General features: G+C 55.0%; 9 protein-coding genes across 9 annotated transcripts; 3 read left to right on the forward strand and 6 right to left on the reverse strand.

Annotated features, from left to right (window-relative positions):
• Positions 1-2,045: 2,045 nt before the first annotated feature.
• BDZ83DRAFT_566243 (uncharacterized protein) lies at positions 2,046-3,491 on the forward strand (the record flags this gene model as incomplete). The annotated part of the gene is made up of 1 exon (XM_060503838.1): positions 2,046-3,491. The coding sequence occupies one exon, from the start codon at positions 2,046-2,048 to the stop codon at positions 3,489-3,491; it is 1,446 nt and encodes a 481-aa protein (XP_060370509.1).
• Positions 3,492-5,554: 2,063 nt separating this feature from the next.
• BDZ83DRAFT_372493 (C2 domain-containing protein) lies at positions 5,555-9,775 on the forward strand. Its single transcript, XM_060502648.1, has 4 exons — positions 5,555-6,129; positions 6,215-6,658; positions 6,711-7,128; positions 7,182-9,775. Exons 1-4 carry the CDS (start codon positions 5,758-5,760, stop codon positions 9,641-9,643), a joined length of 3,696 nt encoding a protein of 1,231 aa, XP_060370510.1. The 5' UTR covers positions 5,555-5,757; the 3' UTR covers positions 9,644-9,775.
• A 112-nt stretch (positions 9,776-9,887) lies between these two features.
• On the reverse strand, positions 9,888-11,691 carry BDZ83DRAFT_601213 (uncharacterized protein). The gene has a single exon (XM_060507082.1). It carries the CDS (start codon positions 11,254-11,256, stop codon positions 9,955-9,957), a length of 1,302 nt encoding a protein of 433 aa, XP_060370511.1. The 5' UTR covers positions 11,257-11,691; the 3' UTR covers positions 9,888-9,954.
• Positions 11,692-11,799: 108 nt separating this feature from the next.
• On the reverse strand, positions 11,800-13,299 carry BDZ83DRAFT_601214 (FAD dependent oxidoreductase). Its single transcript, XM_060507083.1, has one exon. The coding sequence runs from the start codon at positions 13,176-13,178 to the stop codon at positions 11,898-11,900; it is 1,281 nt and encodes a 426-aa protein (XP_060370512.1). The 5' UTR covers positions 13,179-13,299; the 3' UTR covers positions 11,800-11,897.
• Positions 13,300-13,604: 305 nt separating this feature from the next.
• BDZ83DRAFT_787933 (uncharacterized protein) lies at positions 13,605-14,992 on the reverse strand. Its single transcript, XM_060515671.1, has 2 exons — positions 14,416-14,992; positions 13,605-14,343 (listed from the first exon to the last, which is right to left on the reverse strand). Exons 1-2 carry the CDS (start codon positions 14,705-14,707, stop codon positions 13,640-13,642), a joined length of 996 nt encoding a protein of 331 aa, XP_060370513.1. The 5' UTR covers positions 14,708-14,992; the 3' UTR covers positions 13,605-13,639.
• Positions 14,993-15,201: 209 nt separating this feature from the next.
• BDZ83DRAFT_601216 (alkaline-phosphatase-like protein) lies at positions 15,202-16,732 on the reverse strand. Its single transcript, XM_060507084.1, has one exon. The coding sequence runs from the start codon at positions 16,693-16,695 to the stop codon at positions 15,313-15,315; it is 1,383 nt and encodes a 460-aa protein (XP_060370514.1). The 5' UTR covers positions 16,696-16,732; the 3' UTR covers positions 15,202-15,312.
• Positions 16,733-17,136: 404 nt separating this feature from the next.
• On the reverse strand, positions 17,137-17,471 carry BDZ83DRAFT_601217 (uncharacterized protein). The gene is made up of 2 exons (XM_060507085.1): positions 17,246-17,471; positions 17,137-17,193 (listed from the first exon to the last, which is right to left on the reverse strand). The coding sequence occupies exon 1, from the start codon at positions 17,447-17,449 to the stop codon at positions 17,246-17,248; it is 204 nt and encodes a 67-aa protein (XP_060370515.1). The 5' UTR covers positions 17,450-17,471; the 3' UTR covers positions 17,137-17,193.
• A 1,452-nt stretch (positions 17,472-18,923) lies between these two features.
• BDZ83DRAFT_566460 (NUC173 domain-containing protein) lies at positions 18,924-22,774 on the forward strand (the record flags this gene model as incomplete). The annotated part of the gene is made up of 2 exons (XM_060503852.1): positions 18,924-18,992; positions 19,049-22,774. The coding sequence occupies 2 exons, from the start codon at positions 18,924-18,926 to the stop codon at positions 22,772-22,774; spliced, it is 3,795 nt and encodes a 1,264-aa protein (XP_060370516.1).
• A 342-nt stretch (positions 22,775-23,116) lies between these two features.
• BDZ83DRAFT_372571 (vesicle transport V-SNARE protein) lies at positions 23,117-24,412 on the reverse strand. Its single transcript, XM_060502650.1, has 2 exons — positions 23,493-24,412; positions 23,117-23,420 (listed from the first exon to the last, which is right to left on the reverse strand). The coding sequence occupies exons 1-2, from the start codon at positions 24,089-24,091 to the stop codon at positions 23,333-23,335; spliced, it is 687 nt and encodes a 228-aa protein (XP_060370517.1). The 5' UTR covers positions 24,092-24,412; the 3' UTR covers positions 23,117-23,332.
• Positions 24,413-25,111: the final 699 nt, after the last annotated feature.

A 25,111-nucleotide genomic window follows, 5' to 3' on the forward strand; every position in this document is an offset into this window, starting at 1 on the left:
AGCGAGGCCGTCGTCCTATTCAGATGTACTCATCGGCGAAGCCTGCGGGCAGTCATGAGGATTGCCGGCGGGGCCTGGTGTAGTCGTCGTTGATCCATCCAGATCTATCAAGACGGGCGTTTGAAGAAGATGGCCGAACCAATGATGAGAGCGGTATCGGCTTATCGAAGTGATTGTGATAGTGTGAGACAGGTCTGTCTATACGAATGGAAAGAGAGCAGTACGATAGGAGGCGTTTCGGCCGAGTAGACGGATAACGCAGGCTTTGGAAAGGCGGTGGTGCGTCGTGGGGGTATCATTCGTGATCTTGGCTATGGTATGTATCTGTATCTGGAGATATTCTATTTTCTGGGGATATTTACGACAGAGCTCGGCCAGCCCGGCGGCTGTGGGGTTGAGAGAGAGCCGGCGGCCGGTGAAGTTGACATTTGGATGTCGTTGTTTGGAGGGGACAGGTTTTCGCAGCTGTCACCATCTGTCCCAATGATGTTTGTATCAATTTGGGGGGTCCTGCAGGATTACCTAATTTTGGACGCTGATTAATTTGCGGGGCGGGGCTCGGGGCGGGGGTTCCGCGTTTGGAGATTGCGGTGGTGCTGTGGCTTGGCATCGTGGCGCCTAAGAGAGGGAATGATCCTCCCACTTTCCCACCTCAAGACTCAAGTCCCAACATGATGGCCCACCCAGTATTGCCACAGAGTGGCACAGTTGTGTTTCTGACTTCTGCGCCTGTCAAAACCCCCCGCGTCCACGGCGCCCTCGGCTGCCGCGTCTCTTCGCTTAAAGTTCGCACGGATCAAAGTGGAGGCCGAGACGGATTTCTCGCTTTCGCTGGCATGACTCCTCCAAAGAGACTCCAACAAGATCCATCATCCATGGGCTGTGGACGGGAAGCGGAGACGAGACGAGAGTTCGCTTCCTTCCGATACACTCAGCCCTTTTTTTGGTCCTGGTCAGTGTTCCTTTGCCCCTCTCACTCAAACAAAAGCTTACGTCGTCTCATATCACTCATCTGAACATTTCCACGCCAACGATGCTAGGCCATCACGGCAGTGTAGGCTTTTTGGCTTTCAACACCTGCTTACAACGGCCGCCAAGACCGACTTGAGGATTCACAAGTGTGGGTTCCCACCTCCCAGGCATTCTGTGACGAACTCTCGCGTGGCTTGGGCAACTATCGAAAGCGAGAACGGGGACTGGACAACCGCGTCTGAATAGCCGCCTGTTGACTAGGTCTTGGATGTTTCTTAGACCAACAAGCGCACTCAAACTCTGGTACCAGTGTATCACCACCTACTACCGGCCTGCCATGAACTGTCTCGTGACTACCAAAGTCCTCTCTTTCTCCGTCTATCCGCCAGTCTGCTTACCATCCCACGTACTGCTCTCACCGTCTTTCTTCTCGGAAATGGCGAGGGATTCATTACTCCAGAGCGTCCCCGGTCGTACAACCAAATAGACGCCGCTTCGGGCAGACAACCGACGCCCCCCGCCATCGTCATTGGCCAATCTGCAGGGATGCGACTCGAGTCGACAAGGATCCCATCTGAGCCCGGCGCTTGCGCCTCTTCCCCATCACATATGGCTGCCCAAAATAGCCAACCAGAACTGGAGCTGCCTGCGACGAGGGGGTGTCCTCCTGCGTGCGACGCATTCCTTCCTTCAATCGCGTCTATTGTCTGTTCCTCCAGTCACACTGCATTGCATATATGTCTGTCTAGCGGCGCCTCTCCAGACGGCCACCCAGACCAGAGACTCCAGCTTGGATAAACCCCCTCACAAAACCCAACAACTCTAACCGTTGCACCACTTGCAACCTAATCTATATAGCCGCCATCCCTCTCTTCTCTGCATCTCGTCGACTGCTGGTTTCCCCCCTCTTTCTGAACCGATTTGTCTCATCCTGGTGATTCCAACAGGTCGGGAGGCTAAGGTCGTCACTTGACCCCTGTACGACCCAATCTGCTGGCTATCTAGGCTGAGCCGCAGACTCATCAACTGATACCACTCTTCCGGGTTCGACAGTAGCACATCACGTGTTCACGATGGCTACTCAGACTGGAACCGCCTCAAGAAGGCCAAAGCTGTCGTTGAGCATCAAGACATCACCAGCACCTCACACAAGAATCAACAAGTCCTTTTCCGTCATTGACCCCAAGGACCCAACAACCTTCAACACCCTCTCCAACGTCTACGTGACCGCCATTGAGAGGTCGACACCTACCGCATCAGAACCGCTCACGGCCATCAACACCTCCCAAACACAGCCCTCGCGCTTGCAGAATGGCTCAAAGACACCCCAGCTTCGCATTCAGACTCCGTACGCAGTCTCCTACCCCGAGACGCCATTGACGGCACACCCCCTCTCGCCCGGCGTCGCAATGGAGATTACCTTTCCGAGCACCATGACAGCCACCCCGCCTCTCTCGGCTGGCCCCGTAGAGCCCAACCAAGGTCCCCAGATGTTTGGCTTCTCGCCAATCGACACCAAGACGCCACTGACAGCCATCGGCCTCATCCCCAACCAGCCGGAGGCGCGCTCGCAGAGGAGACGTAACAACAACCTGACCCTCGCAGGCTCAAAGCTGCCTTACACACATCCTCGCTCCCTCCACAGCATCCTCCGCAACTCACCTCTCCCCCCGCCGAGCGCCAAAACCCCCATCTCACCGCGCCGGCAGTCCCTGCGCTTGCAGGAGAAGGCGGCCCGCCGTGTAGCCTACAACAGCCCCATCGAGCAGACAATCACAACGGAAACGTACACAAAGTCCCATATTGACCTGCTCGTCGAGGACGTCGTTTCCCCGGCATCACCGGCGGCAGCGGCAGCAACAGCAGCAGCAGCGGAGACGGCACCGGCACCGACCCAGGAGGAGGCCAACGCGGTGCTGGACCTCGCCATGGCGTTTACGAGCGACGAGACCCGCGACGGCGGTATGACGCCGGGCCCGTTTGAGGAGATGCGGCGGCGGATGGCGGGGCTGGCGGCCAATTCACCGCCGGTCAGCCCGTCTGGCGGCATCAGAAAGCGGACCAAGCGCAAGGAGAAGAAGCGGCGGTGGGTGTGGACAATTGGGAACCAGGAGGAGGACGAGGAGAATTTGGGTGGTGCCGTAGCGGCATTGCGGGCGGCCGAGGCGGCGGCGGCGCAGACGCCGGTGTTGTCTGTTCCTCAAAGGAAGACTGTGGTTGCTCCCCCTCTCATGGTGGAGGTGCAGACCTGCGGCGATCTCCCGACGCCTAGCGTCGAGACGTTTGAGGAGGCCGCTGGGGAGATGGAGGACGTTGAGATGTCGGATACGAGTAGCGTCTCGTACTCTTGTTCCGACCGGGGGCTGACGCCGGGGGATATGGAGATGGACCTGACGACGCCGACGGTGCCGAAGCGTCTCGTGTCACAGTGCGACAGGCTGGGGTCGGTGGACCTGATTAACCCGGATACTGGGAGTCGGCGGGACACACCTATACCCCCGGATATGGCCGTTCATTGATGGGAGTGCAAGCTACCTTGAGGAAGAGGAGCTGGTGTGGGATCTAATCTGGTTGTGTTGGACTGGACTCGACAAGAGCAAATTGCATCTGCGTGGTGTTTAGGGAGCGTCATTTGAAAAATGGTGGTTTTTTTTTGTTGTTTTTTTTGTAGGATTATGTACATGTACTGGTGGAGGTTATCATGAGAAACACGACGCACTATGAACCATACCCTCGGTACTCTGTTCGATGACTGATTTTCCTCCGCGTATCCCAGCCGTGGCCTAGCAAGACTGGGAAGAGCCAATGTTGAACTTTTCGGACACCAGAACATGCTTCCTGGTACCGGTATACAAGTGGGAGCTTGGACGAAAAGTGGCGCGAACTTGTAGCGGCTAAAGGAACAGTCTGGCCAGCGATGAGTGCACAAACCAACAATCTTCCCTGTCTGGGTATCACCCAACCAAGATACCATATATCAGCAGCCAGCGACGAAGCGATGAACGGGATATTTGAAACGATGAAATGGAAGATGAGTCTGGCGACGTGGACAACGCACTGTTGGTTGTGTAACAGCAGAGGTGATCGAAAGCGGGGGGAATCAGTGATGAAAATGTGGACTGATGGAAAGCTGGAGCTTGGCTTGCGTAACATCCGACAAGGTGGTTTATTTTTGCTGCTGCTGCTACCAAAAAAGATAGGCCCTGTAAACGCGATCGTCGCTTCTCTCCTCCCGCCGGCCGGGACAAGCGGCACCCCATGTTCCATGCCCTGTCAGGTCGTAATTGTGCAGTGAGCCGCCCGGAAAGTTTGCGATAGACTGACCTCACACAATTCCACGAACCCGGACGACGATCAGGAGCCGCCTCGGGTACGATGGTATCTAGTGTACGTTGGCCTATCTGAACTGCCAGAGATGGAAAGATTGATACAGTGCTCTGAATACGAAGAAGATGAGCATATGAATCCACATTAATCCAACCGACAATCATGAGCCGGACCAAACGTTCCCCCTCATCTCCAGCTGTCAAGCAGCACAAGCTCAATGAGGAGTTGAGCTAGCCATGAAGCCAAGGGGCCAGGTGAAAGGCCAATGAACACGCGGCCCAGGCCATGTTATTTTCCCCCCTCCACACAGCTTTGCCAGCCATGTACGCAAGCACATTTTGCGATCCCTACTGCAGATCGGCCACAAGCTTGTCGCATCGTTTTTGTCACGCAGTCCATTGAAACATGCGGGAAAACAGGAATTGAGCACTCTCTGATGAATAGTAGTGTAAGTAGGGCGGGAATGTTGCCTTTTGGCCTAAAGCCATGCACCAGCCCAGTCCATTCAATACTTTTAGGTAGGTAATCCAAAAGGGGGGCTGCAGTCTGGCTAGACCTTGGGGCCATTGAGCATGGAGCGTTCCAGCCACGGTGGCAGAGGGAGTCCTACCGCGTCTCTAGTCCTGACAACTTGGCGCGGAGGAATGTTTGTGGCTGCCACTTTTGGTTCAACGTGTCAATTCATCGGGGTTTATACCAGTGATACTACAAGTAGGTATTTATTAGTGAAGCGACAGCGCGCAATAGGTACAGAAAGGAAGTGAAAAGCGCAGGGCAGGCCGGGGCAAGAAGGTGAAGGTGACGGCTACGCTTGGACCAGGGCAAAGTACCGGAGACTTCTTCCGTCATAGGGGCCTGCAAGGAGCCGGGGTGCTTGCCTCGGGGGTGGGGCCGCGCCTGGCTGTTAGTGGGCTTTTTTTCCCGCCATCAAAGTCGCAAGTTCGCAAGACACGCTACGTCATTGACCATCACCAGCTTCCCACCCAGCCTGCTCTGCTGTGCTGTTGTCCAAGAAGGGGGGAAACAACCTAAGCACACAAGCTGCAGCTGAAAGGACAGAGGTGCTAACTTGGTGGTGAAGCAAGCTAGCTGGCTAGAGCTGAAGGGGAGCTATGAGGCAATTGGAGGGGCTCGTTTCCCACCTCATCCATTTCATGGGATTGCCGGTTGGTTAGGTTCCCTTCTCCCCCCTTTGCCCTGTTGGTCTGCTGGATGATCTGCATCCCTATGATTATATCCCTATCCCCCGGAGACCTGAACCTCCGCACATTTCGGTCTTGTCTGCTTGACTCTCCCTCTGCCCAATTCTTTTTGCCTTTTTCCTCTCGTGTTCACCCAAGCACTAGGTAGTTGACTTGGATTTTGACGGCGTAGTCTCAGCTACGACTGGTCCATCATCTTCATCCACATCCAAGACAAACACACCCAAGAGAATCAAGCATTGTTCATGGTAGCAAGATGAACTACGACGAACACACGGTGCCGACCGGCGGCCAACACTACAGCGGCCGGAACCGCATTCCAAACATCCACGAGTTCGTCGCCCAGCTCGACAAGGAGAAGCGCGAGCGCGACGCTGCCATTGAAGCCGAGGATAAGGAGCACGCGAGGATCGCCAAGGAAGCTGCCCGCCAGAAGCAACAGAACGGCAACACTACACAACAGCAACAGCAACAACAGCAAAATCTCCAAGACACAAAGGATCATGTCCCCGAGAAACCAAAAGGTGCTCGCAAGAAGACCAAGACCGTGCGGGACCCCGTCACTGGCAAGGATGTCGAGATTGAGAACCCAAAGGAAAACTTCAAGGACGTAGTTGAAGACCCTCACGTGAGATCATCCCATAATCCTTCGTCTCCCCCCGGGCATCAAGTCCCGCCCGCTCTAGAACTATTGCTAATACGACAATCGGCAGATATCCGTCCCCAACAAGAACCTCGGAAAGGACGCTACAGTCTCCACCTCCCCTAACCAGTCTGGCGAGGAGTACCGATGGGCCCAAGATGTCACAGCACCGCCCGACCCCGTCGAGCCCGGAAGCACCACCGACGTGCCCATCCACAGCGAGAAGACCAATGTGAACTTTTTCCACACCCCCAGCGTCAGCTACGAGCCCATGTTTGAGCACCTCGAGAGACGCGGCAACATTCTGTGCGCTGGTATTTTCTTTTCCATCGTCATCGTTGGCAAGTTCTTTGGTGGCTCGCTCTATGGCCTGCTTCCTCTCGGAGCTTGCGTTGCCTCTGGTGTCTTTTTGTGGATCAAGGACCTCATCACCCAGGGAAGAAACACGGAATGGTCTAGTGAGCAAGCGCGTGGTGAAACTGCAACCGTCAACTTGGTACCTGAATCAGTCGAGGTGCGTAATCCCCATTTCCGCACGATGGTAACACGAAGCTAACAAACTCCAGTGGATGAACACGGCCGTTGGCATCATGTGGAACCTCATTAACCCTGAGATGTTTGCTGGCGTTGCCGATACCCTCGAGGACGTCATGGTTGCCTCAGTGCCCGGCGTCATCGAGAATGTGCGCGTTGCCGATATCTCGCAGGGTAGCAACCCGCTCCGCATTCTCAGCCTGCGCGCACTTCCCGATAGCCACGTCAAGGACATCAAGGACGAGGCTCACAAGCAGAACCAAAAGAACACTGACCCTAACGAACTGGCTGCCATGGAGCAAGCTGGTGACTTCTACAACCTGGAGGCCTCAGTTGCTTACCACGCGAAGCCGTCTGGCTCTGACGTTTCGTCCAAGGCCCGCAACATGGGAATGCAGCTCGTCTTCTACCTAGGTGTTCGGGGTCTCTTTGGTGTTCCCCTCCCAATTTGTAAGTGCACCAAAATACTTTTATCTCTGGTGGCATTATTGAACGACTCGTAGGGGTTGAACTTCAGGGACTTGTCGCAACCGCCCGTATCAGATTGCAGCTTACCCCTGAGCCGCCTTTCCTCAAGACCCTCACTTTCACTCTGATGGGCATTCCCAAGGTTCAGGCCGGTTGCACGCCGATGATTGAGAAGGGAGTCAACATCCTCAACTTGCCCCTCATCTCCAACTTTGTCAACTGGGCCATCGGTACCGCCGCTTCAATGTACGTCGCTCCCAAGAGCATGACTCTTGACCTGAGCAAGATGCTGCAAGGCGACGACATCAAGAAGGAGACGCTTGCGCTCGGACTCCTATTCATCCGTATCCACAAGGCAACGGGGCTCAGCAAGCAAGACCGCCGGGGTAGCGAGGGTGGAGGCTCGGATCCCTACATCACCGTCGCATGGAGCAAATTCTCCAAGCCCCAGTTCTGTACCCGTGTCATCCAAGATGATCTCAACCCCGTCTTTGAGGAGAGCTGCGGCCTGTTGGTCACAGCCGATTTGATCAAGGCGGACGAGCAACTCTCGGTCGAACTTTGGGACAGCGATCGCTCGTCTGCGGACGATGTCGTTGGCAAGGTCGAATTGAGCATTCAGAAACTCATTCAACACCCCGGCAAGATGTTCCCTCAGGTTTCCAAGCTTGCTGGCGTCAAGGCCGAGACCTCGATGCCTGGTGAGCTGCACTGGGAGGTTGGCTTCTTCGGCAAGACCCAATTCCGCAAGGCTCTTCGTACTGACGGCAAGGACGTCAACTTGCCCCCTGAACTGAGGGACAAGAAGGAGCTTCAGGACGAAAAGGGCACGATTGAAAACGACATGGAGGATGCCGTCGAGCACACTCCTCCCGACCCTCTCTGGCCCTCTGGTATTCTCAGCATCGTCGTCCACCAGATTGTTGGATTGGAGCTCGCCAATGTGAAGGGTTCCAACGGCAAGCGCAAGGGACGCGAGTACGAACCTGCGCGTCTCGATGCAGGCGAAGTCAAGGAGGAACAGGGCAGCAAGTTGCCTAGTTCCTACTGCACGATTCTCGTCAACGATGAACTGATCTACAAGACACGTACGAAGGCGGTTTCCTCGCAACCCATCTTCAACGCCGGTACCGAAAAGTTTATCCGTGATTGGAGGTCTGGCATCGTGACAATCACTGTCCGCGACTCCCGTAACAGACAACACGATCCCATCATTGGCGTTGTCCCTCTCAAGCTTTCCGACATCTTGCGATCTGGAAGTGAAGCCACAAGATGGTACCCTCTCGACGGCGGAGTTGGATACGGAAGAATCCGTATTTCCCTTCTCTTCAGGTCCGTTGAACTGCGTCTGCCTCCTGCCCAGCTTGGCTGGGATGTGGGTACATTCGAGTTCACTTCTCAAGAAATCACTGCGGCTGGCTACGGTAAATTGAAGACCAAGATCCGCCTTCGTACCGGTGGCAGCTCCTCTAGCATCAAGCGAGACGCTTGTAATAAGTTGGAGGAGCAAGACGGCTACTCGTGGAATATCAGTGGCGAGGACAAGCACGAGAAGATCCGTCTTCCTGTTCGTTACCGTTACAGATCTCCAGTATTTTTCGAGTTTTACCCTCCCGGCAAGCGCCATGCCGATGCGTTTGCGTCGCTGTGGCTCCAGGACTTCCCGGATTGCGAGGAACGCGACTTCGATATTCCCATCTTCAACTGCGACAAGGGCCTGCGTCTGTCACAGAACTACATCAACCAGGACAACTACAAAGAAATTCCCGACATGAAGATTGAGGAAGTTGGTCGACTCAGATTCAAGGGTCGCTTCTCCACTGGTACTGATGGCGACCACGTCAAGTTTGTCACTGACAACGATTCGCGCGAGACAATCGAGACATGGGAAGCCTGTTTCGCGGAAGGAGTACGAGGCGAGGAGGTCTTGGCTGAGGTGCCCCCCGCAGTTCAGAAGCTGCATGACGAGTCTCTTACCCAGGGCCGCGATGTCCTAGCCCAGACTGACCAGAAGGAGAAAGAGAAGTGGCTCTCCAAGGACGGAACTGATTGGAGCACTGCCTTTGGAAAAGACCCTACACAGATGATGGGTGGCGATAACGAGAATCAGGAAGATCTGAACTCGGAGGGACGCGATGATTTCGATACGGATTACGACGATGATGATAACAGCAGTGAGCCGGATCTCGGACTCACAGACGCCAGCACCAAAGACACCAGAGCAAGTAGCAATGATACACGACAGTCAACAGATAGCAACGCGAGTGCGGCTCCTTCAGACGCATCTCAGAAAAGCAACGGCAATGGACCTGTTGCCGCTTACAAGGACTACAAAAGCAGGAGCAGAGACCTGCACCGTCAACATCGGGGCCTGATGCAGTGGCGTCCGATGCGTAATGTGCAGTTCGCCAAGGACGAGGCCAAGTTTGCGATCCGGAAGATTACCAAGATGGGTGCTCTCAACGGTCGCAAGCCCGATGTCGAGACCGAAGTCTAAGTCCGTTCTTTTTGTCGAGAATAGAGAAACATGGGGATACGCGACAACGGCTGGGGTTATAGGAAACAGGGTACAGTCCGTTTTTTGACGGCCTTGGTAATGTTTATGAAGTATACCTACAAGAAACAAATTGCGATGAATGGGAGGAAGGCGTCTGGAGGTGTATTAGTAGTCAAAGCAGGCAAATAATAGTTTTGAACAATTCTTGACCGTGGTTCCGCGTGGGTCAAGTCTCTGGAAGAACGTCTCTGGCAAGTCGGGTTATCAGTAGGCTAATCTCCCCGCGTCTATTGTGGTCTATCTAACAGTGTCTATAGACTTTCTTCTTTATCGCTCGCATCTGTCTTCCTCTTTCCGCGTCCACCGAACCCCCATCCAATCTGGTTCGCCATCTTGACATTGGCCCCAAGTTCATCGGCATACGCATACACCAACCCGGGATTCTTCTGGAACCACCGACCGCACATAATCACATCTAACCCCTCCTGGAGGAACCCCTCCGCCATGGTCCCCGTACTAATCCCACCCACAGCCGAAACAAGCATGCTCTCCCCGACAACTTTTTTGACCTCCTTTGCGAAACCGGCCTGGTACCCGGGTCCGCCCTTGATACTCGTCGCCTGCAGCGGATGAATCCCGCCGGAGCTCACGTCCAGCAGATCGACGCCCCGCTCCGCGAGTAAAGGCGCCAGCCTACACGAGTCGGCGAGCGTCCAGCTGTGCGGGACGAGGTCCGTCCTGTCGTCGAACCAATCCGTCGCGCTGATGCGGACGAAGAGCGGTATCCCTTCGGGGATCGCGGCGCGGACGAGGGAGGTGATCTCGAGGAGGAGGCGGGTGCGGGTTTCGAAGGAGGAGGAGCCGTAGGCGTCGGCGCGGGCGTTGGAGATTGGGCTGAGAAATTGGTGGAGGAGGTAGCCGTGCGCGGCGTGGATTTCGACGACGTCGAAGCCGGCGCGGACTGCGCGGAGGGCGGCGGCGACGAAGGCTTCTTTGAGGGATTCGATTTGCGGGAGGGTTAGGGGTTTGGGGAGGGGGTATGCGTCGTTGAAGCGCAGTGCGGAGGGTGCGTAGACTTTTTCTGGCCAGCCGTGTGCTTCAGGGGGCGAGGTCGCGTTGGCGTGGATGAAGGGGGCGACGGTGCTCGCTTTGCGGCCTGCGTGACTCAGCTGGATCCCGATTTTTTGGTTTTGGGAGTGGGCGAAGTCGGTGATGCGGCGGAGGGGCGGGATCTGGGCGTCGGACCAGAGGCCTAGGTCTTGCGGGGTTATGCGGCCTTCCGGGAGGACGGCGGTGGATTCCATTAGGGTGAGGCCGGGCCCGCGTTGGAGGATGCCGCCTAGGTGGGTTAGATGCCAGTCTGTTGCGAGGTTTCCGGCGGTTGGGTCGGCGGAGTATTGGCAGAGGGGAGCGAGGAAGAGGCGGTTTTGGAGGGTGAGGGAGCGGATTTTGAGGGGCGTGAAGAGTTTTGGGAGGGGAGAGGAGGATGTTGGGAGGGCTGTGCCGGAGGGGGGAGATTGGGATGGGGTGTAGTAGGGTGCATCTTTGGCTGCTGGGTTCTCGATGAGTTCGAGGGGGACAGGGTCTGGTGTTTTGGTGGCGTGAGAGGCCATCTTGAGAGCTGGGTTGATTATTTGGAGATGGGGATGTAAGGTGAGGCTGGATGGCGGGATAGGGGACTATTGGAATGGGAGTGAGGCGTTGGCAATTTTATACTGAATAGCGAATTCGATTCAACTTCATATGCTTCAGCTTAGACTTGGTAGATCGTGTGTTTTGTCAGCACCGTGTACTACCCAAGGTCTGTTGCCGACATCTTCTCGGCGCGTGTCGTTGATGGCCGAGTGGTCCGGCCCCGTAGTGTGGGTCTTCGGCCGCTTCATCCGTGGTGTCAATGGGCCGGGGACGAGTCGGCGCGCGCCGGAGCACCGTGAACCATCAACTTAAGGCTTTGAAGGTCGTTGTTTTCGGGAACTGCTTCCGCTAGTCCAGAATATTGTTACGCGGTAGCACTCAAAAAGAGGCCGAGAAGCTTGGTTTGGCGGCTGACTGTCTGTTGGGGGCAGTCGGCACCGGGCATGCTTCACCGTCGGCTAGATGGCTCATCACGCCGAGACCTAATTCCTTGAGCTTGAAGTTGAGACTTGATGTAAGTTATGCTCAAATTGTGAATAAGAAAATGCAGGCATATAATCTTCCTTCGGAACTTCTTCAGATACCAAAGGAAGTAAGGGTTTGGTGATTATTCCTACGCCTACTTGGCCACGGTCTTGTAAATGGAATTATACCCACAAAGCGACTCCTCCTCCAGCGTCGCAAAGTCCCGCCCAGCAAATCTTTCCGGCTCCAGAGCCTCCAACGTCTCCTGGTCTGCCCCCTCCCCATTCACAAGTCCCGTCAAAAATTTGGCCGTCCCAGCAGCGTGCGTAACCCATACGGCAACAGCCATGTACAACCCAGGCACCGACCTCACAGCGCCGGCGAGCGGCATGTTATCAGGCGTCATTGAGAAGATCCCATTGAAGCTCCTGCTCTTACTCTGATTCTCACTCGCGTCCTCCTCAAACTCCGCCGCAGTCGCGGGGGGTAGCAACTTTCTAGCAGCCTCGAGCGTCTGCCGGAAATCAGGGATCCAAACTCCAATCGCAGTCCCGTCTTCCGCGTTCGGCGCGCAGCCTACAGGCGGGTGGTCGTAGCTTCCGATGCCGTAGCGGGCGCCGTGATCTCTGGCGTAGACGTGGTGTTCCGGCCAGCGCACAAAGGGCAGCGATTTTGAGTCTTCTCGAACAGGTAAGGGACGTCGGGCGCGGGCATGCATGTAAGGGTGTCCGACGGGGATGACGGGGACGGGGAAGGGGAGGTCGCGGCAGAGGTCGCGGGCCCAGATGCCCGTTGTGAGGATGACTTTATCGGCTTCGAGTTGCTGTACGGAGCCGAGGTTGAGGACCTGGACGCCCTTGATGCGGCCGTCTGATGTGAAGAGGAGCTTCTCGACAGAGCTCTGTAGGAGCTTGACGCCTGCTTTCTTTGCAGAGGCTTGGTAGAATGATGTGATTTTGCATGCGTCGGCGGTCCCGTCGGTAGGGAAGAAGACTGCAGCTCCTGCCCCTGACGAATCTTCTCTCTGTTCTCTGACTAGTTCCGGCGCGAGTATATGTGCTTTATCCAGGCTCAACATCTCAGCATCTAGGCCGCGCTGTGCTGCAGCTGCGCATCTGGCTCTGAGACGCTCGAATCCTGCGGGCTGGAAGGCGATTTCTAGGCCGCCGACGGTGTCGAACCCCCCGGGGATTTTGGTGTATTCTGATACTGAGTCGATGGCTAGCTTGGTGAGGACTGGGGACTCGTTGAATTGGCCGACGAAGCCGGGCGCGTGGCCTGTTGAGCCGAGGAGGGGCCCGAAGGAGCGGTCGATGAGAGTGATTGCTCGCTGGGTGGTAGACGAGGAGGAAGAGGAGGATGAGAGGAAGTGGGCTAGGGCGGAGCCGACGATGCCTGCTCCGACTATGACGATGGTTTCGTGAGATTCAGACATCTTGTTTGAGGATTTGGGAATTGGGTTGAATGTGATTGTGAGAGATAATGTGTGATGTTATGAAGAAGAGTTGGGAAAGATGACCAGAATATATAGTTTTGGGCTCGAATTGAATACATCCCATATTGTCACATCATTTTCTCAGTATTCAATGGGCGAAGTCTTTACATGTCTCCTATCGATTCGGTAACCAAGACTCAAGACTTCCGTGTTTGGACAAGGGCGACGGCTTTGACCAATCACACGAAAAGTTCCTCACTCACTTACACCACGAAGCTGAGACCCGCAAGCTGTCGACACGCCTTTGGATGTGGGATTCAGACAATGTGGTCTAGCGAGGTGGGGCCAACTAATACACCCTACAAACCAATCATCCAAAGCAAGTTGAAGAAGGGGAATTCAAGAACTGATCCTCAAGGCAAGGTTTGTTTGAAGAAGCAAAAACTCCCTATGGATTGCTATTACGACAACTCAGCAGGCTGGTTGCCCTCCACTTCCGCAGCCCTCGGATAAGCCGAGAGCTCAACGGGAGGCGGCGTGGCAGCGTCGACTTCCGTCATCTCTGTCCCGTGGCCGGGTAACTCTTGCTTCGCATCGTATCCGAAACCTTTCTGCCCATATCCTTCATTGCCCGTATTGCCCTCATTCTGCGCGGCGATTGCGGCCGCAACCCTCTGCTGTTTCCTCTTTCGAAGGCAAACAAATAACCCAGCACCGAGCAGCAAAAGAACCAACGCCACCGCTCCCACCGCAATCCCCGCGATAGCACCAGTCGAAAGACCTGCCCCTGCAGCAGCTCCAGAGGCCTGGGAGGAGGGCACACGCCCGTAGAGCGGAAAGACGGGGTGTTTAACCGATAGGGGTCCCCCGGCAGCACTCGGGAGACCGGCGAGGGAAATTTTCCTCCACGAGCTCCAGAGCGTCGACTCCCGCCCGCCGCTCGTCGCGATATTATTGATCCAGATTTCCGTGTTCGTGCTGAGGAGACTGACGCAGTCCCGGTACGGCGTCCCGCCCGGCGTGGGCACGAGGCAGGTGTACGAGCTCGGGCAGCACCACGTCTGGGTGTACGTCTGCGCGCTCTCGAGGGTCAGGGTTGTCTCGCACGCCGTTGTCCAGCCGGAGATGCAGGCTGTGCCTGGGTAGGCTACGCTTGCGACGTCGCCTTCATTGTCGTTGTGTCAGCGTTCTCGGGCGCATTTCAAAAGTCAGTGGAGGGAGAGTAGCCTTTTCTTACTGAACGTGTTCCCGGATGGTCGCCAGATTGCGGCGTAACTCTCGGGGAAGCATTGCGTCGGTAGGCTGGCCGTGATCTCGGCTACGACTTGGTCTCTCAGGCACTCGACGTCCCCCGTAAGATCCTCCGTCTTGCCTACGAGGCAGCGAATGTCGACGGGGGAACAGAGGTCGCTAGGTGGTGTGAAGGGGGTGGTCTGCGGTGCCATAGAGAGGACCTTTGTCTGCTGGAAGCCGCCCGGTGTGAAAGTCAGTGTTACGAGCAGAGGCTCGTACGTCGTTTTCGAGGCCATCGTGAGGTATCTGCCTAATGTTTACTCGCTCGTTCGTGAAGGAGTATGGCTTTTTCCTTTTGCCTTGACCGCACAGAATGGGTTGAAGGAATACAGAGGGTTCCAAAACCTTCTGCTTGGTTGTGGGTGCTGGAGAGTCTTGGTATCTTTGATGTATGTGACTTTGCTAGCGGCTCAGTGTCCTCGTGACAAAAGTGTTTTCCATCACACAAGGCTTACTCTACTCTCTGTTTGGAGAAGTTCGTCCTGATTTTGGCTGCGCATGTTGCTCAGCCTGCTTACGGCCAAGGACCATAGTTATCTAGTTGCATATGCTGTGTTTCCATCACGATGGGCCGGACTTTTCAGAGTGTGGGACAAACCAGTCAAATATTATCACTCGCTATCGTGGTCAACGTGACCACAACAGCCTCAATATATGATCTTGGTCATGTAGTTTGAAGCACATTAAGATCGCGAACATGCAAGATGTGCCCCAATGCTATGAAACTGGACATCGCAAAGTCTAAATTGATCAAAGGTGCTCGACCACAACCGATACAAGTCCAAATAAGACAGCATTTACTATTACACTGACTCTGAGACTATTGTATTCTTACTATACTCTACCAGAGGATTTTTACGTCTATATTAGAGATATTAGAGCACAGAAAATCCTTTAATGGGTCAGGAGGCGCCGGATCATTTGCCAGGCTCCTCTGGAACTCAGTCCTCAACTTTGTCATTGGCTGTAACACCCAGGTGTTGAACGACAAGATATCCGATTCCTCTTTCGGGTCCCTGACGGTATTGAACAGGTAAGGTGACTCGAGACGACCCGACGACTGGTTGACTTTAGGCTCCCAGACGAGATGCAGCTTCCAGTCTTTCCATTTGATCGCCCGCAGCTCCTCTTTGATGTAGAACAAGAATCCCAACCTCTCGGACTTTACGTTGGTAGGGTCCTGGAAGAAGGTTGTCTGATCGATGCCGTCAATGGGGCGGTCGTCTGGAACCCCAGACTTGGTGATGGACAAGACGGTGGTAAAGATGTCCGTTATGTGAACTATCTCGTTGGACGTCACGCTCTCCGGAACGTGCCCCGGCCACCGTATGATGAAGGGCACACGCAGGCTGCCTTCCATGGCAGTGTGATATGTTCCCGACCACGGCCCCGCCGTGCCCCTGTACGGCTCTCTAAACTCGGGACCATTGTCAGAGGCAAAGATGACGACCGAGTTTTCCCGGATTCCGAGGGCGTCGATGTGGTCGAGTAGTTGGCCTACGCGGTGATCCATCTCAGCCATGGAGTCGGCAAAGTCGCCTTGCTTGGTGGTTCCAGCAAAGTCTTTGTGTGGAAGCGTCGGGAAGTGAAGGTGAACGAGAGGGTGGTAGAGGAAGAATGGCCGTTCCGCCGCAACTTGACGAGACAGCCAGTCTTTGGATTTCTCCACCAGCATCTCGTCGATGAGTCTCCTAGCTTCCAAGTCGTAGACGCGCACATTCTCCGACTCCTGCCCGGCAGCTCCCTTCATGATGTACGGCATCTCCGCCACCTCGGGGGTATACCCGATCGCAGAGGTGAACTGTGTCTCATCAGTCGTCCGTGGGATCCCAAACCACTCGTCAAAGCCTCTGTCCGAAGGATATCGACCGGGAACATCTCCCAAATGCCACTTCCCGTGATGCGCAGTAGCATAGTCGTTCTCCTTGAGGCACTCAGCCAGCGTCCTCTCCCACGGAGTCAGACCCTGCGGGAACCCCGCAGGGACGGACTGTCGGCAGCCGGTCCGGATCGGGTGCCGGCCCGTCATCAGCGCGGAGCGGGTTGGGACACAGTCGCTCTCCACGTTGAAGTTGTGCAGCAGGAGACCTTGCGTCGCGAGCTTGTCGATCCGGGGCGTTGCGGCGCCGCGGAGGGCGCCACCGCCGTAACAGCCCAATTCACCCCAGCCGAGGTTGTCGGCTAGGATTAGGACGACGTTTGGACGATTTGGGTCTCGAGACATGGTGTGTGTGTGCAAAAGATGAAGAATTCGAGCAAATATGTTTTGCCTGCAGACAAAGATTTATGAGGAAGGTATAGATGTTGAACCCCACGTTCGTCTGATTCGCGGGTTGCGTACCATCACGCCATAGACGGAGTTGACCTCCGTTTGCAACTTCATGTCGTAACAACCTTTTTAGACGTCAACGACGATCCTTGTTTGCATCGACTGCCATGCGAACTTTGAACAACTGTTTCTTCTGTTTTTTCTCGCAATGTTTATGTCCAAAGATAACTTAACTTGCTTCATATCACAGGATGTGCTGAGAGAAGGAATCGAACTGGTATTCTCTAGAGGCGTGATAATAGTCGAGATTCATTTCTTTTATTATTCTTTTACTTTTCCAATCATCCAACCCAATGAGGCAGTCCATCGCTTAGACAACATACCGCCCTTCCATGCCCCATGCTACTGCTAGTCATTCCGTAATCCTCAAATGTTGGTAGTGAAAGAGGTGTACTTCTCTAAAGTCAGCAAGTAATCAAAACACTAAGCAGGTAGAGGAACCTACTTAGACGCAAACGCAGTCGTATCTGGGGTCAAGCTTGAGACCGCAAACGCAACCGCCAACTCCTCCCAAGATGTTTGTGCACCGGTCGCCTGCTTTTGGGCACTGCTGCCAGTTTTGGCGCTTGATGGATTGCTCCGATGCGGGCGCGGCCGAGGCCAGTCCAGCAAGAATGGTTACGGCTCCGAAAAGAGTTGAGAACTGCATTGTGGTGTAAGTTGAAGGAGGTTTTATGAGAGGAGCGATGAGTTATGGTTAGATTGTTGAACTGAAGCCTACCACATAAGTGCAGTACCATGCGAGTGCAGTACCGACGCTTTATAGAGGCATCATCCTAAAGTCGGTGTCCTCGGAATACGATGATACGAATGTCTCGGGGACTTAAGGCACATGGCCATTGAAGTAGGGGGAGATCACGATTGCCAGGTAGATAATTGCCAGGCTGACCCACGGGGGAAGTTAAGCCACGAACTACGACTCATTCAACCGCGAGATGTGGATAGATATTCGAGAAACATTTAATTAACTTCAGCCTACATTGACAAAAGACGGGTCCGGCTTTCGAATCCCGAACAGTGACATTCAGGAACTAGAACTTGTCAAGGGGCTCAGTTTGGTTAGTGACACTTTCATGTAAACCGAATCAACGTCTAAGCCCTTAAAAATGAGAAGCAAAAGCTTGGCAGGTCGAGCAGTTGTTGAATAAGTAGGATCTCGGATAGCTCACTCATATCATATGTAACTGGCGATGAGGAGCCTTCCCTCACAAGTCACGACGTACGACGATAATATCCAAGATTGGGAGGAAAATATTACTTGATTAAGTTAATAAACGGGATTAATGAATGGACCGGCGGGATTTTGAGTAGCCGTGATGAAGATAATAATCATGCCGGTGGGATGAGAGCTGGGAACCCGGATCGGAGACGGAAAATATTTCTTGTCATGTAGATCCATCTATGTCTGACATCGACATCGAGCTTCGCCGCTTACATACTTTACAAACTACCCCAGCCATGGCCGAGCATTTTCTTCCACCTACAGCCTTGGAGCGAGAAACGAGGAGAAGTCTTTGAGATGATCACATTCTGGTTTGGGGGTCCACAACACCTCAAGAGCCCGGAAGAACGGGGTATGAGAATTTCAAATACGAGTATATTACTAGCTCTAAAGGCCGACGGAATTCCCTTAATTGGAGGTGTTCAGGTAGCTGGCGACTTTCGCAATAGTCCCATCTCGCTGTGAGCACGCGAGCATGCGCCAGTCGTGTAGGCTGTTCCAAGGACTCTCTAATACAGAGACTGCCAAGCAAGGTACATCACACAAGTAATACAGGCTAAGGTATTGTACACATGAGAAACGAGATACCTTAGTACAGATAATGAAATTGACATTCCTGAGCTCTGTAACCGACGGCGATTGTGGGGGATTTCACTGTTGAATCCACCACCGTTGAAGGACCGTGCGAGATGTACAGACATTTGGCCAAAGCTGTCTCCCGAACACAGTACGTACCCTTGTTAAGCGAGTCTTATCGGGGGCGGGGTGGTTCGATAAGGATTTTTTTGCGCCAGGAAAAATTTGGGACACTGAGAGGACGGGATCCTCGACCACACCGGCTTTGACTTGCATCGTCTCTTCCACAGTTGGTCCCCGACGGAATTGGAATACGACAAGCACAATGTCGACTCCAACTCTTGCCGAGAAGCTGGACAAGATCCGCTCCCCGGGTCTTCAAAGTCAAAAGAGGGTAAGCTTTACCGAATGTTTTCAGTTTGGCTGTTATCCTTACTAACATGGTTCAAGACTGCCGTAGTCCTTGAGGCGGTCGACACAACACTGAAGGAGCAAAACGCTCAGCCCACACCGACTGGCTACTTCGCTGCCCTTCTCGGCCTCCTCACCCAAGCTGTAGAGAGTGGCAACATCAGCTCCGACACGACGACCTCCGTGGTTTACCTCCTCGATATCGTCACCCCGTTTGCGCCTCAACCTATCCTTCGCGCCAAGTTCACCCAGATCCTCACCTCGCTCGCACCCGTTCTCCTGCAACAAGATGCCGAAGCCCTCCTCCTCCGCTCGTCCATCGGATGCCTTGAGTCTCTTCTTCTCGCACAAGATGCCGGTGCTTGGGAGCTGGGCGTGACCCAGATCGGCCCTCGCAGAGCCGTCGCCGGTCTGCTCAACCTCGCTCTCGAGCAGCGCCCGAAAATCCGCAAGAGGGCCCAGGAAGCGCTCCGAAACGTCCTCAAGAACCCGCCCCCGAGCCCCTCACTCGACCACCCGGCTGCGGACATGTGCGCTCACACCGCTCTTGCTAACCTCGAGGATATTGCCGGAAAGGCCGCGGCGGCAAAGAAGCAGAAGGGAGCCGAGTCTGCCCACGATCCCGCTCTCATCCACGCTCTCCAGCTCATCAAGACCATTGCCTCTGCAAGCGGTGGCTGGCCCAGCAAGAAGATCGAGTCTCTGTGCGACCTCCTCCTCGGAATTTCAAGATCCGGCAACGAGTACATGACGATGGCGACTTTTGAGATTTTCGAAATGATTTTCGAGGGTATGGCCGACGATGTCGCTTCGTCCAAGCTCCCACGACTGATGGAGATTATTTCGGAACTACGCCCTGCCGCAAACGACACGCAGCTCATTCCGCCATGGCTGGCAATCCTCTCGAGAGGCTACGATGTCTCTGCACAACTCGACCCTGATGAAGTTTTCCAGAACCTGCCCGAGATTTTCTCAATGGTCGCCCAGTACCTCGAGTCCCCCGCGCACAACATCCGGATTTCCGCTTCCGAGTGCTTGGTCTCATTCATGGCGAATTGTGTTCCGCAGCCGGTCATTCTGGAGCCATCAGTTTATGATGAGAAGACTTTGGACAAGATTGCCAAGATTGCCGAGTCCCTGCTCAGCCTGAAGTACCAACAAGCCTGGATGGAGAGTTTCAACGTCTTTGGCGCCATGTTCGACTCCTTGAGATGGCGGGCAAACCCCATGATGCTTAACATCACCAAGGCTGTCGGAGAACTCCGTGGCAGTGACTCTTTCCAAGGCAAGAAGGAGGCCGACGAAGTCATTGGCAAGGCCATCCGCGCCATGGGCCCCGAGGCTGTTCTGTCCATCCTGCCCCTCAACATCGCGAAGCCCGCCAAGGGTCAACAGGGCCGCGCCTGGATGTTCCCCATCCTCCGTGACTACCTCAGCAACACCAACCTCGCGCACTTCCGTCAAGAGATGGTCCCTCTCAGTGAGCTCATGTTCCAGAAGGTGCTTGATCATGGCAAGGCCGAGAAGACTTTGGAAGTCAAGATCTTCGAGACCCTTGTGCAGCAAATTTGGGCGACCTTGCCCGGCTACTGCGATCTCCCGCTTGACGTTACCGAGGCTTTCGATCAGTCCTTCGCCGAGCTCCTGGCAAACATCCTTTACAAACAGGTCGAGCTGCGTCTGGAGGTCTGCCGTGCGCTCAAGATTCTCATCGAATCTAACCAGGCCATTGCGACCATCGAGGATGATGACGAGGAAGATCTCGTTCTTCAAAGCCGCATCTCCAGGGCTACGGCGAAGAAGAACCTCGAGCACTTGGGCAGCTTTGCCGGAAACATGCTCGCCGTTCTCTTCAACGTCTACACCCAGACCCTTCCTCAGTCGAGAGGACCTATCCTCCTCACCATCAATGCTTTCCTCAGCATCACCCCCAAGCAGGAGCTCATCGACACCTTTGATCGGGTCAGCAAGATGCTCGCAGCGGAACTGCAGCAGACTGCCGACCAGGAGAAGCCCAAACAACAACCCAAGCAGAATGCAATGCCCTCAACCAGCAACACCTTGATGGATCTGATCATCTGCATTGCGCTCTACCTGCCTCGCGAAAGCTACACGGCTCTGTTCGAAATTGCCAATGTCATTATCTTCAGGGACAACGAGCCTCAGTTGCAGAAGAAGGCCTACAAGCTGGTTCCCCGCCTTACCGAGTCAGAAATCGGCAAGCAGGCCCTCGCAGCACGCAATGACGAGCTGCAGCAGATGTTCCTGACGAGCGCCGAGAAGGTTTCCGCCCCCGCCCGCAGAGAACGCCTTGCTGCTCTCTCTGCGCTGCTTCCATTCATCCCCGATACATCCCTCCACTTCATCCCCTCCATCCTCAGTGAAGTCGTCATTTGCTGCAAGGAGAACAACGAGCGCGCCAGAGAGGCTGCGTACGACCTCCTTGTGCAAATTGGCCACCGCATGGAGTCGGCCAACGACGCCCCTATCGATAACAGCAAGATTCCTCACATGCCCGCAGACGCGCCTGCCGGTAAAGCCAACATTGAGGAGTTCCTCACCATGGTCAGCGCCGGTCTCGTCGGCAGCACTCCTCACATGATCTCAGCATCCATCACCGCCCTCAGCCGCGTGCTGTACGAGTTCAGAAGGTCCGTCAGCACTCAGACCTTGGCCGACCTCGTGCAGACCATGGACCTCTTCCTGACCTCCAACAACCGCGAGATCGTCAAGAGCGTCCTGGGCTTCGTCAAGATCTGCGTCGTCAGTCTTCCCTCGGAGCTCGTCATCCCCCGCCTGTCCTCCATGGTCCCCAACCTCATCATCTGGAGCCACGAGCACAAGGGCCACTTCAAGAGCAAGGTCAGGCACATTCTAGAGCGCATGGTTCGCAAGTTCGGCTTCGACCTCGTCAACCAGAACTGCCCAGAGAGCGACAGGAAGCTCATTGTCAACATCCGCAAGACCAAGGACCGCGCCAAGAAGAAGAAGGATGCGGCGAAGGCCGCCGGCGAGGAGAGCGACGAGGAGGACGGCCGCCAAGGACGCAAGTTCGACAACGAGCTCGACCAGGCCCTATACAGCAGCGAGTCGGACGATTCCGACGACGGGTCCGACGACGACGAGGGCGGTGCCGCGGCCGCTGGCGCCAAAGGCAAGCGCGGCAACAGGAAGGGCGGCAATACCTACATTGTCGAAGACGAGGACGAGCCGCTCGATCTGCTCGACCGTAACGCCCTGGCCAACATCTCGTCCACCAAGCCCGTCAAGATGCGCAAGCCAGGCCGGACCAAGGCCAAGACCGATCTGGACGGCAAGCTGATCCTCGGCAAGGATGACGACGAGGCGATGGAAGTCGACGGCGTTGAGAACGATGGCTCCGGCGTTAACGCCTACGTTGCCGCGCTCAAGGGCAAGGACGCCGGCAAGAGAGGTCTCCGCGGTAAGCTCAAGTTCAGCAACAAGCGTGGCCAGGACGACGAGGAGATGGAGGACATGGACGAGGGCGACGCCGCTGCCGTCAAGGCCCAGGTTGACAAGAGCCGTGGCGGTGGTAGGCCGCCCTTCCGTGGCGGACGGGGTGGCCAGGACCGCGGTGGACGTGGAGGACGCGGTGGACGCGGTGGTGGTGGTGATCGTGGCGGTCGCGGTGGCAAGGGTGGTATTGCTGCCGGTCGCAAGGGACTCGGCGAGGATAGGAGACGATCAGGTGGCCCGTCGGGCGGAGGTGTCAACAAGGGGAGAGGCGGCCGTGGACGGAGATGAGATCATTTTTGCGAAGGAGGAGGGGGTTTTCTTTGAAGATTTAAAAGTGTGATTATACCCATTCAATGAGGTTAAAAGCGACCCCGAGTTGAAAAGGGAAAAAGAGGGTCTCTCAAACATTGTCATGTCGGCGTCTTGTCAGGTACGGTAAATAGAGAAAAAAGAGATTGACATTTACAAAAGAGCGACTAGAAATACATATTCTCATGCATAATGGCACCGGTCAGACTATCATATGTCTAAGGCATCTTTGGTAGCGTTATGGTGATTTTCATGTTTTTTGATACTTCTGTCTCTGTTTGGACTCGGCCTCTTGCTTTCAAACCCAGACTAGGGGCTTTTCCCCAATCGTTATATGACATTGCACTCGAGGCCCTTTCTCTCTCTCTTTCACTTTGCTCGCAAAAAAAGAAGCACACATAAGAAAAAGAAAACGTAATGAGGTTCCCGATGGGAGTGATCAAAGTAAAGTCGTGGTAGAATCCTTATACAACCCAAAACTCCGGGCCCCGCACTCCTGACGGGGTTTATTGTTGTCGCTGCTGCTACCGCATTCCTTCATCTGAACTTGCTGTAAATGACGGCGATAATGAGAAGAACCAGGATGGTGATGATGGAAATCGTAATCACCCGGTTGGTAGCCATCCTTTTACTTTTGTTAGCCTGGATTCTTTGGCTCACAGGCATCAACGACTAAGGGTGTAAGGACGATATTTACCTACGTGCCATCCCCCGTAACGTCTTGACACTACGGTCCACATATCCCTCGCTCTCGAGAAGGCGCGATTGGGTATGCAGGATGGTTTCGCGCTGGGTATGCAGATCGCCCAGAATACCGGCCCCGATGCCCTCCGTCTCGTTGGCGAGGGCCTGGCTGGCCTTGAGCCGCTGCGTGGAGCGGTCGAGGCGGTCCGTACCGGAAAGCAGCTGCTGGCGCTGCTCGAGCTGGACATCCTGGCCGCTGCCCGAGGGGTTGTCGGTGTAGCGTGCGCCGAAGAGGGCGGCGCGGTCGTCTGCGAGGGAGCGCAGCTTGCGCTTGTGGCCGTCAATGTCGGACTCGTGGTTGCGGAAGCGGGCGTTGATCTTGGAGCGGAGGGTGGTGGGGATGTTTGCCTTTTCGAGGCGCATCTGGGCGAGGAGCTCGTCGGCCTCCTCGAGGGCGCGCTCGGCGGAGGAGAGGGCGGCTTTGCGGGGCTCGCCTGAGAGTTCGGGGATCTGGTCGAGTTTCTGGACGAGGTCGGCTTGGACGAGCTTCAGCTCTGCTTCGTAGTCGCCGAAGCGCTCGGAGCCGGGCTCGGTTTCGAGAGGGTTGGACATGGTGGCGGTGGCGGGGTTGGGGAGGTGGAAAGGTCGTTGGTCGGGTGGTTCTAGAAAGTCGGCGGGAGATGTCGTTGGTGACCTTTCGCCTTCGGGAGGGCGATAAAAGGGATGGAGTGAGAGAATCGAGGGCAGCACTCCTGGACAAGAAGGCTGTAGGCTAGCTGTGATCGTTTGGCCTCGTTAGGTATCACAAGATTGATGGTCGTCACTGCGGGTTCGTCGGGGTGATAGTTGGATCAGTGCCGAAAACGGTCAAGAGCGAGTGGATTGTTGGTCTTGATGAATGTACTTGGTCGCATGGAGTACGGAGGTGTATGCGTAAGTCAGGACCGGGCTTTGGCGACATCATTCCTCCCGGGTGGCTGGTGCACCAATCGGATGCAACGAGACGGTAGGCTCCAGCCACTTGGCCTTGAGTGGATACAGGCTCATTAAGGTGCCTTACCTCAGCAAAAGTGCTGCAGCAGAATGGCCATTTCGATGAAGAGACACGTGATATGCATGGCCCAAGCGCCTGCCTTCCCCGTCCCCCACCCGCAGTCTGGTCTTTTTATGAGAACTCGGCCGGCGCAAAACTTCGTTTCCCTCTTCTTCTTCTTTTTCTTCTTCAAAGTTGAAACCCCCGGCTCTAGAAGAAACCGGCTCCTCGTCGCCAGTCTGGAAATGCATTTATGTGTTTCTCGTACTTGGACGTGGAGTTGAACTTAAGCCGGGTAGACTGATGGCAGTTGAAAAACTGTCACGGCGCTTTTAAGAATTGGGGACTCGTACTACCGTTTTCCGATCCCGTTGAGTGCTCGACATACTTCGTCGTCTACCCTTGGCCTTGTGATACATACTTTGATTAAATGACCTGCTCGGCATCTGCTGCACGCTTCTGGTCTACGTGAAATGGGTACACGTTACTGCACATCTCAGGTTCTAGCTGAACCATTGCACATCTGTATCTTTCCGGAGAACCGTATTGAGTATTCACCTGTCAGTTGCTGTGCGGCTCAAGCCTGTCCACAATCCGCA

This window comes from Colletotrichum acutatum (genome assembly GCF_030867785.1).
Source record: "Colletotrichum acutatum strain CBS 112980 chromosome Unknown BDZ83scaffold_6, whole genome shotgun sequence".
Classification (NCBI taxonomy): domain Eukaryota; kingdom Fungi; phylum Ascomycota; class Sordariomycetes; order Glomerellales; family Glomerellaceae; genus Colletotrichum; species Colletotrichum acutatum.